This window comes from Dipodomys ordii, unplaced genomic scaffold, assembly GCF_000151885.1.
Source record: "Dipodomys ordii isolate 6190 unplaced genomic scaffold, Dord_2.0 Scaffold5, whole genome shotgun sequence".
Taxonomy (NCBI): domain Eukaryota; kingdom Metazoa; phylum Chordata; class Mammalia; order Rodentia; family Heteromyidae; genus Dipodomys; species Dipodomys ordii.
In genome coordinates, this window is record NW_012267221.1 from 28,739,777 (window position 1) to 28,756,098 (window position 16,322).

Consider the following 16,322-nt stretch of genomic DNA (forward strand, 5'->3'; position numbering starts at 1 on the left):
TATATTAACTTACAATACAACTTCAAGACTGAAAAAAAGTTCTAATCACAAATAATTGTAGATCAACATAATTAGCAGTAAGAGGGAAGAATTGCAACCAATGGAGAATCCTAATTATAAATAATGTACCTGTGAATCAGTTTAAATACTACCATACACTTACCCCGTTTAAGACATAATATAAAACTTGTAATTAACCCTCTACTTGCGAAGACAACCATCTGACAACCATATTTCACTAATAAAAAATTAATTACTGAAATGGTCTATAGTTTTGACATCAATCACATATAAAAAGCCACTAATCATAGTAAAATGTAATAATTAGAGTGTTAAAGAAAAAATACTGTCAATAAAAAAACCACTGGTTTGTAGACCACCATTTTATTTATAAAACATAAGCAAGGCATACATCTTCTTTTGCTGAGACTTTTCTTTCCCAATAATTACACCAAGAGGGCCTTGAGATGCATCAATTATAAAACACACTGAAATGAAAACATTTTCAAACTTTACAAATACAAACCAGTGCTTTGTACAAGAGTTCTCTATGAAGTTCACAATGTAAAACACTTCCACTGATGGAATATAAGGCACGTTCAGTTTGTTATGCTGTAGAATTATTTTTGCTTTGCTGGAGACTTTTCTCTTCTCCAGTGTTGATTTTTCTTTGATTCTCTGGAATGTTCAGAGTACCTACTAGATTTTTCCCACCGTCTCTCAGAACCATTCTGATACCTATCTTCGTCACTTTTAGATGTTGAATGTTTTCTATTCTTTTCCCTTGACTTTGATCTTGCTTTTCTTCTAACACTTTCACCATCATGACTTCGAATTCTATGTTTCTCATTTTCAGGAAAAGAACTTCCTCTCTCTCCTCTCCTCTTTTTTGGATCACCATGCTTATTTTCTAAGTCTATGTGCATTTCTTGGTCTCGGTCATTCCCAGCTCTTTTGTAACTATTTCCTTCGAAAGGAATACTTCTGTCTGATGTGTGTTTTGTTATGGGATCTCTCCAATTTGGATCTCTTGAGCTCTGACCTCTGTGTCTTTCTGACCTTCTTTCTCTTTCAATCCTGGTTTCCTGGTGCCATTGTTCTGCAATTCTTTCTTCTTTTCTCTTATCATTTGCTTGTTGGTGCCTGATCAATTTATCTACTCCTTTACTTCTGGTCTTCCCTTGCTCCTTATTTCTTATATTTTTAGCTGTGTGAAAATAAAATGAAGTTAAACTTTTAATTTAACTGTAACTTATAATTTAACAGTATTTACAGATACAGATATTTACTCTTTTACATAAAATGAAAACAAAGCCAAACTGATTAACTGTAAGTCTGATAGAATATCTGACAAGATGTGTAACTTTATATATTCAATATATCAATATTAGTTACCAAAGTACCACTCAAGACAATGAACAGAAACTTTTTTTTTGCTAGTCGTAAGGCTTAACCTCTGGGTCTGGGCACTATCCCTGAGCTTCTTTTACTAAAGGCGAGTACTCTACCACTTGAGCCACAGTGCCACTTCCAGCTATTTTTGAGTACTTTATTGGAGATAGTCTCATGAAGGTTCCTGCCTGGGCTGGCTTTGAACCACAATTCTCAGATCTCAGCCTCCTGAGTAGCTAGGATTACAGGCATGAGCCACTGGCACCCAGCATGAAAAGAATGTTGTAAAAGTTTTTTGGTGTAACTAGAAATGTTACATTTGCACTTACATACTTTAACCCGAAATAGAAATTCTAGCCCATATACATTATGTCATATTAGTTTCATTATGTCATATTAATTCTAGCTGTGCTACATAATCAAAACACAATGATCACCCACCACATCATGGATATCACTTGCTAAACACAGGGTGGGATGCACAATTGGATTCTTGACAGCATATATCCTCGAGATTCAAATAAAACCCTTTTTCTATGAAAGCAATAGTTTCTAGTACTGTCAGTCACTAGCTGTACCAATAAAGAATCTGTTAGGATTTATAGTCACAGACTTTATGAGAGCAACACAGGTTTAACTTCTGAAAGGACTTCTAAAAAGACCTTGAAGGATTAATATAATCACAAATACAAATATAAAACACTAGGAAATACTTTAGCATTTTAAATCCTAAAACAAACTTTGTTATTTTACCTTTGTTATTTAACTACTTGGGTACATAATAGAAGTACTTAGATGACTAAAATTTTAAAAATTCTTACATATCAAAAAGAAATGTGGGAGAATTATCTATTTTTGCCCAAACTCTATCTAGCTATCATTATGCCAACTTCTATTTCTTCTATCAGATTCTACCATTGGTACATGGTATTATTAACTCCTTTCTCTCGTTCCCATCACGCAGTTCTCTGAGCTGCAGCTACCCAAGCAGAAAACCATCTCTATGTTGACCCTCTTCTATGCTACTTTCCTAGCTCTGCCAACAGTAAACCTAAGTCATATAAAAACATGCAATCTCTCTTGCTAGATCTGCTCTAGTTTTTTAATTTGTGGGTAATTCATACTGTCATAATATTATTTAACATTTTACCAATCCAAGTACTCTAGTAAAATTGTATGATAAGGTAGATTAACTATGCATCAGCAAGTTTCCGTACTGCTGCAGTTCATGCTGTGCTATCCTATGTTCTCAGAATGGACACCATGAAATACATTGTGTAGAATTAAGAGGTAAACGTTGAATGAACAGTATCTGAATTATTTCAATTTAAGGAAATGAAATCGTGCTCTAACAACAGAAAATACTGGTTGACTATAAATCCGATAATCCTACAATTATGGAGTTCATACAGTATATAATGTATGTAAAACACTCCAAGATATAATAAGGTAGAGAATGAGTGTAAAGATTAACCTTCCAACCTAAGACTCCTGTAAAAAGTGAAATATGGCATTAAAATCAAATCAAATAAAAAAATATGTATTTTACATAAGCAGACAGTCCTTTACCCACATAAGACTACAATTCAAGAAAGCAGAAATTGGGTAAAAAAAAAAATCTTTAAAAACTGAGCAAGAATCAATCTTGAAAAAAGTGTTTCACAACAATATCTCAAATTGTGATAATGAAGACCAAAAGATCTGTGCTTTGCTGAAAGCAACTAGAAATAGCAGAAAGATTTAAAATCTTCTGTTTAAAGTTGATGATGATCTGAAACAATTTCAGGTGTTAGAATGACAGGAAGTATCAAGTACAGGGAGACCATGTGTGGAAAGAGTACAGGAGTCAAGCAGAATAAACTCCTAGCTGCCTAAAGTGAAATAACTTCAATAAGTGATAGCACTGGTCTTTATAATTCAGAAAAAGATAATCATGAGTGAATACTAATATAAAATTATGATTGAACAAATAAATGAGGTAAGAGAGGCAACTTTTTTATAGAAGAAAGTCACTTACTACATTCAGAGTAGAAAATTTTTTTGAAAATCACCATTAGGCAAAGATCATAGTAAATGTTGCAAAGATCCAAAGGAAGCTGCCAAAATTAGTAAGTGAAAGCTGGAGGATAAAGATTTGCATCGTAATAGTTTCTACATAAGTAATAAAGTATCTCCATATGAGATATTAGTAGAAGAACAGAGCTTCTGTAAAGACATCAGGCAAACATGATCTTAATCCAGTGATCAAATTAATATTAACAAAACTAAGACAAAGCAATATGATGCACTTAGAACATGTCTTTTCTATGGTATGCTTGTCAAAAATGCCTACCCTCATACTAATCAAGAGAAAGAAGCAGACTAATTTATATTGAAAGATGGCAAAAATAAGTGACCAAAGAACTGTACAACACTCAGAGAGCCTGGGAGGTAACAGAGGCTGAGAAGAACGTAGATAATTCACACAGGATCTTGAAAGAAGAAAAAGACATATGAGTTTGTTGATTTCTGATCAGCTGCTCTGCTTCTTCATTTCTGGTAACATCCAAGTAAGGCCTGCAGTTCAGTTTTACTACAGTTTATTTGGACATGATAGAAGAAACAGGATCAAATGTTCACATAGTGAGACCAAAGGAGGATATTCTTAGGAGAGGATCACAAACGCTCAATAGCCAAGTGCATCTGATCATATAAAATGATGTTTATCAAAATGAACTCCAAGAAATGGAGGGGTTTTTTTTGTTGTTATTTTGCTTTTTGTTTTCCCCTTTTTTGCTCTTTTGATTCCTGTACCTTTTATCTTGTATGTAAATTTATATATTTGGGGGAGGATTAAAGGGAGCACAGAAATGATGGGACAAAGGGTGAACTAATACAGCAGTGAACTTGTGGGGGAGGAGGCAGAGGGAAAAAACTGGGAGAAAATGAAGAGGTGGCACTGTTCAAAAGAAGTATACTATCTGACTTATGTAACTGTAATCCCTCTGTATATCACTTTTACAATAAAATTATAAATGCAATATTGTTTTTAATACTGTTCCAAAAATACTGTTCCAATGTTAATCCAGGTATTTCAGTTCATAATTAAAGTATGTTTATGTAAGAAGCTAACATTGGGATTGAAGGTGGATGGAGGTTTTTGTACTGCTTTTGCCAATTTTCTTATCAGTGTGAAATCAGCTCAAAATGAAAGTTAAAAACATAAAGGAACTGTTAAAAAATGAGAACTAGAAGGGCTAAAAATTAAGAAGACAGAAACATACAAAAGCTGGTATTCTATAGCTAGTTTCTATCTGGAAACATTTGCAGGGCTGCTGAGGGCAAAGACAGAAGACAGAAGAGCTCTCTGACAGCCTCTCAGGGTTGCAAAAACAAGAATAGCACTAGTTAGTACACACACACACACACACACACACACACACACACAGTCTACATGTGTATATGTATATAGCATATATACATAAAATGTAAGTACATAGACTATATGTGCATACATATATATGTGTTTTATGTAGCAAAAATGAATATGCAGAATACAGAAAGAACTACAAATGAATTAAAAAGTTAACTTAATAAAACCAAAGGGAGAAGGGGAAGAGAAAAAATACTTAAGCAGCTACCTAGCAAGAAGAAGAAATATCTGAATGGCTAATAATTAAGTGCTGCTCAACTTCACTGGTGATAATGAAAATGTAACTTAAAACTAAAACTACAATGCAATATTACTGCCAAAATGGCTAAAATTTTTAAAAAGGCCAAAATATAGCTGAAAGGAATAACATGGAATAATCACTTAGAACTCTAACAGTGATTCCATCTGAAGGTATATAACCCAAACGCCACACACAAACATCTATTTTTCTCAATTTAATAAGAGGCTATGCCAGAGTGGAATATAAAATGACCTGCCTGCTTTCCTACTGTCCCTGTGGGCACTATAATCTGATAGGTCTGACTTGCTCTGTCTTGTGTGCTTACTCCATACTACCTCCAGAATCAACCAGTGACCTATCAGAATCAACTAATGATCCAGAGTATAGAGCTAACTGCTGATCTAGACTGCAGACCTAGAGTTGACAACAGGTATGTACCAGGGGAACACACAGACTTTTAAATCACTTGGTGACTTAATGTCAGCCACCTCCAGCTTTGTGGAATAAGCCAGTGAGGCCATAAATGATTATAATAAACCAGCTCAGTGCTTCCTCAAGAAACAAGAGTCTATCAGTTTATCATTCAAACAAAATTTCTATTAGCTGTAAGTATCACTGTGCTACTTATCCATCATTTCCTAAGTAGGCTCTAGTTTTGAAAATGCCTACTAGACCACACTATTGGGCGATTACAATTAGTGAACAACAAGGATGCCTGAGCTAAAGAGAACAGCAGACGATACTTCTGGACAGGTATTGTCAACTGTAACCAGATCAGAGATAGGTATTTGTTTCTCAGGTCTGTAACATTTAATATAAGCATAATAAATGTTCACTGGGATTGAAAAAGATGAAAAAATGTACAACCTACCAAACACAATAGCATAGTACAGACTATTTTTAAGTATGCTCAAAACACTTATAATTGCATATAGTTGAGCAGTGGGAAAGAGTATTAATGATTGAAAAAACAGGAACTAAGCTAGACATAAAGGTGTTCATATTGCCTAATTCCATGGTTGAAACATACAAAACAGCTAGGCGTGGCGACACATACGTATGACATGAGAACTTAGCAGGAGGGTAAGAGTTTACAACTACTTTGGGCTCCATAATGAGTTTGAGGCTAACCTCAACTCACTAGTGAGAGGCTGTACGAAAGAAAAAAAAAATTCAACCCTCAGTTAAGTTCCTGTGCCTTATCCTTATAGTCCTAGGTACATAGGAAGCTGAGATCTAAGGACCAGGGTCCAAAACGAGTTTGGGCAAGAAAAGTCTATGGGACTCCAAGTAACCAGCAAAAAAACTAGACTGAAAGTATGGCTCAAATGAAACAGCACCAAACATGAGCAAAAAGCCATGTAAGAGCACCAGGTATCATAGGGATGGAAGGTGAGTAATAACAGGAAACAAAGAGAACTTTGGGTGAGTACTAGCTATAGCTATATGGTTATATTCGCTATATAAATTCATGTAACTCATGAGGTATACAATGAACAATAAATGCCAATTACATAAATCTTTAATACTAAAAGTAAAAAACTAAGATTTCAAATATAAACATCAGGAAAACTATTCTAAGAATAGACATTCATAGACATTCAGATGGCATTTGCCAAAAGTATTTTCATTTTTATGAAGTTAATTTCAATATACCATTTTAGTATTATAAATACTGTAATCTACTGAAGACTTTAACAGTGCTAAACATTTTTATTATTAGTTGTAGCTTTTAAATAGCACATTACAAATACCACTAGTGATCACTTGTTAGAAAAAGGAGATTAAATTATAAATGAGATTCAATACCTGAGGATGAGCTCTGACTGCCACTGGAGGAGGAGTCACTCTCATCACTGGAAGAGTCTGAACTGCTCTCACTGCTGTCAGAAGCAGAGTTCGAGGAGTCTGACTCTGAGGAGGATGAGGCTGAAGAGGAAGAGGTCAGGGAGGATTTATTTTGTTCAACATCTGGTTTCTGTGCCACGATGACTTTGGGTGTATTTTTGAGATGCTCACGCAATTCATCCCTAATTGAAAATATAATCTGTTAAATTATGCCTCAAAAAAGCAATTGTGAGTTAATTTTGAAAGCTGAAAATAAATTTCTGATAATCCTTACGTTAAGCCTCCAAGCCCTATAGAAGTGAAGAAGTTGATGGCAAACCGTGTATTTCTTGGATTGTCTCGGGGTAATAATCCTTCAAAGAAAGGCTGTAGGGTTCTGAAAAAAAAAAAAAGGAAACAAAGAGACATGTAAAGATAAACACGCAATGGCCTTCAACAGTCTTTCAGATTTTCCATATATTAAGTTAGTAAATGAAATGCAATCAACTAAGTAGTAAATATGTTTACAGATTAAGCCACAAGCTAGGTAAACGAAAGAAATAGCATCAAGTAACAACTTGCTAAACTCAATTTCCATGATTACACAATAGAGGTTTCTGAAAGACTTCTGATATATGAATATATCAACAGACGAAGTTCAGACAAATGCATATATATGAATGTATATAGACAAACATGTATATACAAATATGTATTTTATGTGTGCATGCACTATTTTTTAAAATTTCCTTTATCTTCATATGTGCGTGTTTGTGTGTGTGTGTGTGTGTGTGTGTGTGTGTGTGCATATACTTCATTTTAAGAATGAGGGAAAAGTCTAAAGCCCAGACTAAAACATGTTTAATGATTAACTTACTCATCTTTTAATCTTGCATTAAGTTTAGGAAGACCCATATATTCACACAGTTCTTGGAAAAATATTTTGACAAAAATTCTACTTGATGATGTAGTGGTTTCTTCACTTAGTTTTATACACTCAAGAACCTGAAAATTCAAGTTAAAAACATTAAAAAGACAACTTTATTTTGGCTTTCAGTAGGTACAATGAAGTGACCATAAATATAGGGATCCCTTAACCCTTATTTCATCCTAAACTAGAATTATCTCTGAATACCTTTTCTGATTTTTATTACTAAGCAAAGTTTAGACATTCTCTACACTATTTTCAAAATTTAAGCTGTTACGAGAAGTAAATTCATTCTTTCTTGAAAAATTGGCCTTTTATAGCAGGGATGATATTCTCTCTTGAGCATGTTAACATTGAGGTACACACACTCACTTATACACAATAAAAGTAAAGAAAGAAAGAAGGTCGCTCATGCCTGCAATCCTAGCTACTAAGGAGGTTGAGATCTGAGGATCACGGTTCAAAGCCAGCCCGGGCAGTAAAGTCCATGAGACTCTTATCTCCGATAAACTACCAGGAAACCGGAAGTGGGGCTGTGGCTCACATGGTAAAGTGCTAGCCTTGAGCTGAAGAGCTGAGGTACAGAATCCAGGCCCAGAGTTCAAGCCCCATGACCAAAAAGAAAAAAAAAAAGGAAAACAAAAGAAAAAAAGAATGAAGGTATATTCTGAAAACTAAGATTGTAGCTTAAAAACAAACTCATAAATATTTGGGGGCAAATTAACTTCTAGTTTTTTAGGTTCTAGTGATCCATTGGTTAGTCAACTGTTAAAAACAAAATTCATTTTCTTGAACCGCAAATATCAGTTAAAGATTAATTAAGTTTCTGGGTTGGTTTACAAATGTCCATATAACTAGTTAGATATACCTAAAATTTAATATACTACAAAAATCACCCCATGATTACAAGTTGAATAGTATCTTATTATGTTATTAATTTACGGTTTTCTACATTTTATTCTCTTTCTTCTTGGGTTGACTCCCTCCCTCCTTCTCTTCTTTTTTTTTTTTTTTGTCATGGGGCTTCAACTCTGGGCCTGGGCGCTGTCCCTCAGCTCTAGCTCAAGGTTACTCTACCACTTGAGCCATAGTGCCACTTCCAGTTTTCTGGTGGTTAATTGGAAATAAGAGTCTCCTGGACTTTCCTCCTGGGCTAGCTTTGAACCACGATCTTCAGATTTCAGCCTCCTGAGTAGCTAGGATTAAAGGTGTGAGCCACTAGTGCCTGGCTCTTCTCTTCCTTTCTAAATTCCATTCTCAACTTTTGATTGCCCAGTACTTCTCTCATGACAAAATATATAGGTTGTAGCTAAATTATGGTGATTAAATGAACAGTAGTTATACATAAATAGCAGCTTAATGAATATAACTCCAATTCTAATCCACTATCCATTTCCCTATTAAGGGTGTCTTTCCTTGCTGTAACTCTGACAATAGGATTTCTTCCCTACAGGATACTCACCAATCAATGTACACACAAAGGCACATATCCTTCTAGGACACTTTTCTTGAGTTCTAACAAGAGGAACTATGAAAAGTTGGGAAACAGGCACGTGTGTCACAGAGGCACACAGACACGTGTGTCACTAGAGGGCAACTTGTGTTTCTCCTTTGTGACACATGGCACAGATCTATGTAACAGAGAGAAGACTTATACCTAGTATTTCCTCTGAAAACAGTCCTAGTCATCACTATTAACCAACATTCTGGTTTCAACTGTTGTACACTTCTTATTCTTACAAATTATAACTTACCTCCCCCCTTTTTTTGCTTATGTGGTGCTGAGGAATCAAACCCAGGGCCTCTACCACTGAGCCATCTTCCCAGCCCATAACTTACCCTTTTTATCCATGCTACATCAACATAATCTCAAAGATAAAAGTTATAGAAAAGTATACTACAAATGTTATTTTAGTTCACATGTCTTAGTAGGATTAGTGTAGAGAGGGTATAATTAATACACATTTGAGAATAACAGAGGATGAGGAAAGAAGAATATTGGCCCAACTACTTACACTCCATGGAAGTGAATCCGTGTATAGTAAGTGAGCAAACATCTTGGCAACATTTCTCAATTTGTTTGTCTCCAAACGATGGATAGTGTCGTACTGTTCTTTGAATATACTTTCAAAGGATTCCATGTATTCTTTTTTTAGCATGCAAAATCGCTAATAAAAATTGAATGTCAGTATCAGTAAAAACTGAATTTCAACCGTTATAAGCACATTCACCTTTGTAATTTAATTCTAAAATAAACATCTTTTACTTCTAAAAATATATCATCACTAGACTTTTTCTATTTACAAGATGCTCAAAATGGAAGTTTGATACTGATTTCTATCTGCCTGGATTTATAAACTAAGACAAAATTAGATATGTAGTTGACCCTTGATTCATGCATTAGTCTAGGGGATATACTTCTACCTTTTAAGTTTGAGTTAAAAAATATTGTGGGATTGGGGCATAGTTCAAGTGGTAGAACACCTGCCTAGCAAGCACCAAGGACTGAATTCAAGTCCAAGTACTACAAAGTAAAACAAGGTCAATTTTACTTATATTGCCTACTTTTAATAACTGTTTTGAGTTTTTTCAAACAATATTTAATTCTGCTATAATAGGAAATTGCTACATGAAGAATTTTAAGAAAATCTGGAGGACGGATACGTGAAGGTACTACCAACATATAGTAAGGAAGAAACAAAGGAGCAGGAAATCTAAGCAAGGAGGGACAATTTACTTCTGTCAGAGCTATGTTGTCATAGTAGAACAGGGCAGAACATAAAGCAAAATCATTCATTCATGCCAAGATTTCCCTTAGGGCTTCTGTTAGATTCTAATAGAGGCCAAAACTCACCCCAGCTAATAAGCCAAAAAATTTCTCATATGTCCTTTGTTGAGCACAGCAATCAAGTATCATATTACATAGTTCTTTCTGTTTGGAAAAAGTCACAGTAATTATTCAAAATACAAATACCCTATAAACAATTAGTCTGGTTTAGAGGATCTAAGGCTATTTATATGATTAATGATAAAATTCTAAATTCATATTAATATAAATCATTTCTAATGAAACAGGTATGTCAGCAGAGACTAAATATATGGTAACCTAAAAGGACCCTAACAATTTATACACTTTCCAAATATAATAAACAAGACAGAACACAGTGAGTCTTTGCAAAAATGTGACTACAACAACTTTACTTATAATTTAAAAGACCTTACTCATGGTTAAAAGGAACAAATGTAAAAAAATTAGAAAAACAAAGGAATAAAAAAACGTATCTTGGAGTTCATTTAGATAAACATCATTTTATATGATCATATGCACAGTTATTGAGCCTTTGTGATCCTCTCCTAGGAATATACTCCTTTGGTCTCACTATGTGAAGATTTAGAGTCCTTTTTAATTTATCATGTCCAAGTGTAAATTTTTGTCTTTTACCACCATTGTACATCCTAATTATTACAAATGAAGGAAACCATGCAACCTATGCTTCTTTGGGTCTGGCTTTATATATTTGCTTTCTTTAAATAGAAAGCACTCCTATAAAAATAAAATATGAATTTTAAGTTAATTTTTATCTGTGTATCTTTATTTGGACCTAATGTCATAGTTAATAATACATATGTAACCTAAGAAGTAAATCAATAAGCATTTACTATGCTCATCTATGTAAATAATGTTAAGAGATTTTGATGAGGGCCCTTACAGCAAGAGATCAGTAGGGGTCCTAAAAAAGCAGATAATGGATACTTTAGAACTCTGCAGTCCAGCATGGAATCAACTAGGCATATTTGTATTACTTAAAGTTATATGCTGTTTGCATTACTTAAAGTTATATAAACTAAAATTTTACGTAAGTCATATTAGCCATATTTCACGCAACCCACACATGCCTAAGTGGCTACTGTACTGGTTAGGGCAGAATAGAAATATTCTGTTGGACAGTACTACTCTAGGAACAAAAAACAATCTACAAAGAAACAACCTCAACACAAACAACCTCACTTTAAAACATAATAGTAATGTCATCACATTGCTAACATTTTTCTTTTTAAAGAAAACCTGTCACTATTCAATTAAAAAGTGTTTATAAATGCATCAGTCAAGAAAAAATAAGCTTCGTCAAAATTCCATATGACACTGAAAACTTTAAATGAGGCTTTTCTACATTCCACTGTATTATGTTAACTTGATTTATTAAAATTCACTTTCAATTTCTTTTACTAATACTGTGTTGTACAATACAGCAGTTAATTCGATTTTAAACAATAAAACATGGTAATATGCCAATAGCATTGCTAACAGCACTACTCGAAAAACAAATTAATTTCATCCCTAGACTAAATACAATTATGAGTTATTCCCTATGGCTTATACTAATAAAATATTTTAACATTTCAATTAAATATTAGAGCAATTTTAGTAGTCTACTGAGTACATAAAAACTAAAGCACTATGATACTTGCAAGTACTCTCAAAATATGTTGAGGTTAAGTTCTAGAACAACTACCCTTTGGATTGATGTTTATGATGTAACTGTATTATTTAAACAATGTAACAAGATCATACATTAATTATAACCTTTCCTAATTATAGTGTTGAGTATAATTTTAAAGGTTAATTTACTATTTACTTTTCCAAAGATGATGTATCAATTGCAGCCAGAATATAAATAGGAACATCATTATTACTATATTATCAAATAATTTTTTTAATTTGAAAATATTTATTTTTCCTCAAAATTCTACAGCACAGCATTTTAAGAACAAATCTGTATTACAGAATAAGGATTAGAAAGTGTTTTCTCCAAAGTACCTGGTAGTACATATTGTAAAGGTTAGAGATAAAATAATCTCTGTTGAAATTACTTATTCTACTACCATGATGTGAAAACAGCCATGAGGAAAGGGAGATAGCTCAATTAATGGTTTTATTCTAATAAAACTTTATTTTATAAAACAGGCAACAGGTCTAGGTCACAGATCATGATTACTGCCTTATAGCAAAGAAATTACATCATCAAGGAAGGAAATTACATCTAATAGTAACTTAGCTCAGAGGATCAAGAATTAAAAACTGAGTAGCTTCTTAGAGTTGATACATTCAATCTAATATTTATGTGGAATCTACTATATGTAAAGCAAAGGGAAAAGTAAAACCAACAAAGCCTTGGCTCAGGTTCAAGAACCTAAATATCTATAGGTGTAGAGAACAATAAATACAAGACCATTAGTAAAAAATACAAGACAATTTACTTACCAATTTGGTGTTTATTATCCTCATCATTAGAGTTCTGATATTTAGAAGACTGAGGTACAGTGAGTTATAAAGGGAATGAGTCCCATGGGGTAAAGAAAAGGCCCTATATGTACTTTATAAATCTCTAAATCACTGAGCTTACAGAGTCTGACACAGAATATGTCAAATGAATTAATGAATGAAAAACAACAAATTCTATGTCCAACTAGTGCAATGTAATAGTATATACTATTCTCTAACAAAGTAATTCTTTAATGCATAAAGGGATGGATCAGGTAATTCATAAAAGAACACATTTCCTACTATGACACATTTGATTTATACGCAGAAATTCTATATAAAACATGATTGTTCTCCAAGCTGTCTTTCAAAAGTTAATCAGATAATTTAATTTAGTGGAATAAGTAGCATTTTTAAGATACCCTTTTAAGGGTATCTTAACTTTGAATTAGTGTTTTTATTTATAAAAACTGTCTTAAATATTTTTATAAGTAATACATATTAATTATAAAAGCATTATTAACATACTGTTTGACTTTCGGGAAACTCCATTTTCAGCAATTTGTGCGCACATTCTTCAAAATCTAAACTATGGAAAGATAAAAAGGAGATAAGATGGTCACAATAGGTTAAAAGCTTGCAGTAATGAACTAAGCTCTCTTTAACTGAACATACAAGACTATTTTATACCTTTACTATTGTTTTGAATAAGTTTTTAACTGGAAAATATAAATCAAACAGAGCTCTTAATTCCAGAGAATGAAAAAAGAATTCATACTACAGCATGGATAAATCTGTAATTAGGATAAGTAGAAGTCAGATATGAAAGGCATACATAATATAACTGATCTATTTATATAAATGCTCAAAGTAGGTAAGTCTATAAACAGAGAAAGAAGGTGAAGGGAATAGGAATTAACTTAGTTTGGCATGATGAAAATGTTCTGGAATTACTACTGATGGCTGAACACTATTGATAGCTGTGCACTTGAAAAGTAATTTTATTACAAGTAAATTAAATGCCAATTAAAAAAGATTTTTATTCTCTCAAACTAATTAACTTGAAGCTATAACTCTTTAAATTAAAGTTTCTGTTATAAGGTGAAGAAATACAGTAATTCAGACTTTCCCATTTATGAGTATCCAATGTGTTCAGTTCAAAACTGATTACTGAAGTAAAACAGTAATAAATTCTTAAACATGAGTAAAATCTTTTCCTTCAAATTGTGGAGGACAATAACTTCACATAAAGAATTTATCCTAAAGCTTAGAAAAAACAGAATTCTCAATAATGAGGGATAAAGAAAAGTAAAGCTTTAAAAAACCTTAGAGCCACACACATATGTGTGACATATATATTACATAATAATGATATATTATATGGTAAAAATTTTTCTGGTCCTGGGGATTGAACTCAGGGCCTGTGCACTGTCCTTGTGCCTCTCTGTGTTCAAAGCAAGCACTCTATCACTTGAGCTATAGCACCACTTCCAGCTTTTTCTGTTCATGTGGTAATGAGGAATCAAACCCAGGGCTTCATGCATGCTAGGCAAGCACTCTACCACTAAGCCACATTCCCAGCCCATATGATACAATTTTTGAGAAATATGTTCTTATTCTTCAGTCACAGAATAGGTAGCTAAATTAATAACAGCCAGAAGTACGCACATCTGTAGCTAGGTGTTGGTGACTCATACCTTGTAATCTTAACCACTCAGAAGGCTGATCTAGAGGATCCTGATTCAAAGCCAACTATGGCAAAAAAAAAAAAAAAAATCCTCAAAACTACAAGTCCAAAAATAACCATCAAAGGGCAAAGCTGGAGGTGTGGCTCAAGTGGTAAAGAGCTAGAGCAAGCAAGCTTAAGGCTAAGTTGAATCCCCAATACCTACAAGAACAAAAACCAAAATACCTGTAGATAACAATCCTGATATAGGTTCACATACCTAATTAGCATTTCAGCATGACTTAGAGACAAACTGATTCCATCCTGTCATTTACAGAGAGAAGACTCAGAGGTATTTACGAAAAGTTAGACTTGAACATTCAAATATGCTTTCAATGGAATGCCTATAAGTTTTAACTTGAAAAGCAGTTTCTTAAAATGTACACTATGTTTAGAAATGGAAGGAGAATTCCCAATTGAAACAGGACTAAACATAAAGTTTCTCATGCTTACATTAAAATCTCAGCATGGAAGAGTAAATGAAATCCCATCTACTAAACACTGTGAATGCTTTTACATCTTTTGATACTGCTAAGAATTGCCACTAATTGCTAACTAAAAACAGGAAGAGGTGAACAACATTCCAGGGGGTCAGCCTGACATTCTAGTTATTGTCATCATTTAGCCAAGTTACTTTATTCATACCAAAATGCAGGCCTATGAAAAAATCATCAACTTGTAAGGAAAAAAAAGCATGTGTTTCCAGAGTTCATACAAATTAATTTTAAAACACTTTCAACACACTTTGCCTAAGAGAATTAACAAATTAGGTGTGACTGAGGAATAATGTTAATGTATGCCCTATGTAGAATGTTCAAACTTTCATTTCTTTGAGATAAGCAGTATAAAAATCATTATTTAATGAAATATAATCATTATAAATCTGGTTTTGCAGTAGATCTAGATTAAAAATGAATTCAGGCAGATTTTTTAACAATATAGCAATAATAAAAGATATTAAAACATGATTTTCTTTTCTTTTTCTTAAAAGAGTTAAGTTTTCAGAAACAAACAATAACAAAACCCTGATATTTCTGAAAATATTTAACAAGTTAAATATATGATAAATTTTCCTACTTAAAAAAATCTAATAAAGTATACTATATTAGATATATTCCTTGTATTTATTTTACTCTTAAAGCATATGATGCTTTTCTATACCTAAGACTGTTTTAGCATTGCAGTAATTATTAAAGTTTAGTTGAGATATTATATCTTAGGTTGGAAAAATCAAAGATTTCTGAGTTTAGAACAAATCAGTAATGTCTGAGGAGAGAGTAGATAAAAAGGCATTACTAAATTACTCTCTTCTTGACATGAGGCTTTCAAGTCGTGTTAAAAAATGATTTTGTCAAGCTGGGCGCTGGTGGCTCACGCCTGTAATCCTAGCTACTCAGGAGGCTGAGATCTGAGGATAGAGGTTCAAAGCCAACCTGGGCAGGAGAGACTCCTATCTCCAATAAACCACCAGAAAACCGGAAGTGGCACTGTAGCTCAAGTGGTAGAGCGCTCGCCTTGAGCTGAAGAGCTGAG

General features: G+C 33.4%; 1 protein-coding gene across 3 annotated transcripts in view; it reads right to left on the reverse strand.

Moving 5' to 3' along the window:
* Nucleotides 1-371: 371 nt before the first annotated feature.
* Cwc22 (CWC22 spliceosome-associated protein) overlaps nt 372-16,322 on the reverse strand; it is a 66,093-nt gene continuing 50,142 nt past the window's right edge. For all 3 annotated transcript variants that reach the window (XM_013029725.1, XM_013029718.1, XM_013029710.1), the window contains 7 exons: nt 13,592-13,652; nt 10,655-10,732; nt 9,816-9,968; nt 7,750-7,877; nt 7,168-7,269; nt 6,855-7,075; nt 372-1,207 (listed from right to left, as the gene is read on the reverse strand). In XM_013029725.1, coding sequence (XP_012885179.1) covers nt 621-1,207; nt 6,855-7,075; nt 7,168-7,269; nt 7,750-7,877; nt 9,816-9,968; nt 10,655-10,732; nt 13,592-13,652 — 1,330 coding nt within the window. In that variant the 3' untranslated portion in view covers nt 372-620. The remainder of the gene's footprint in view (nt 1,208-6,854; nt 7,076-7,167; nt 7,270-7,749; nt 7,878-9,815; nt 9,969-10,654; nt 10,733-13,591; nt 13,653-16,322) is intronic.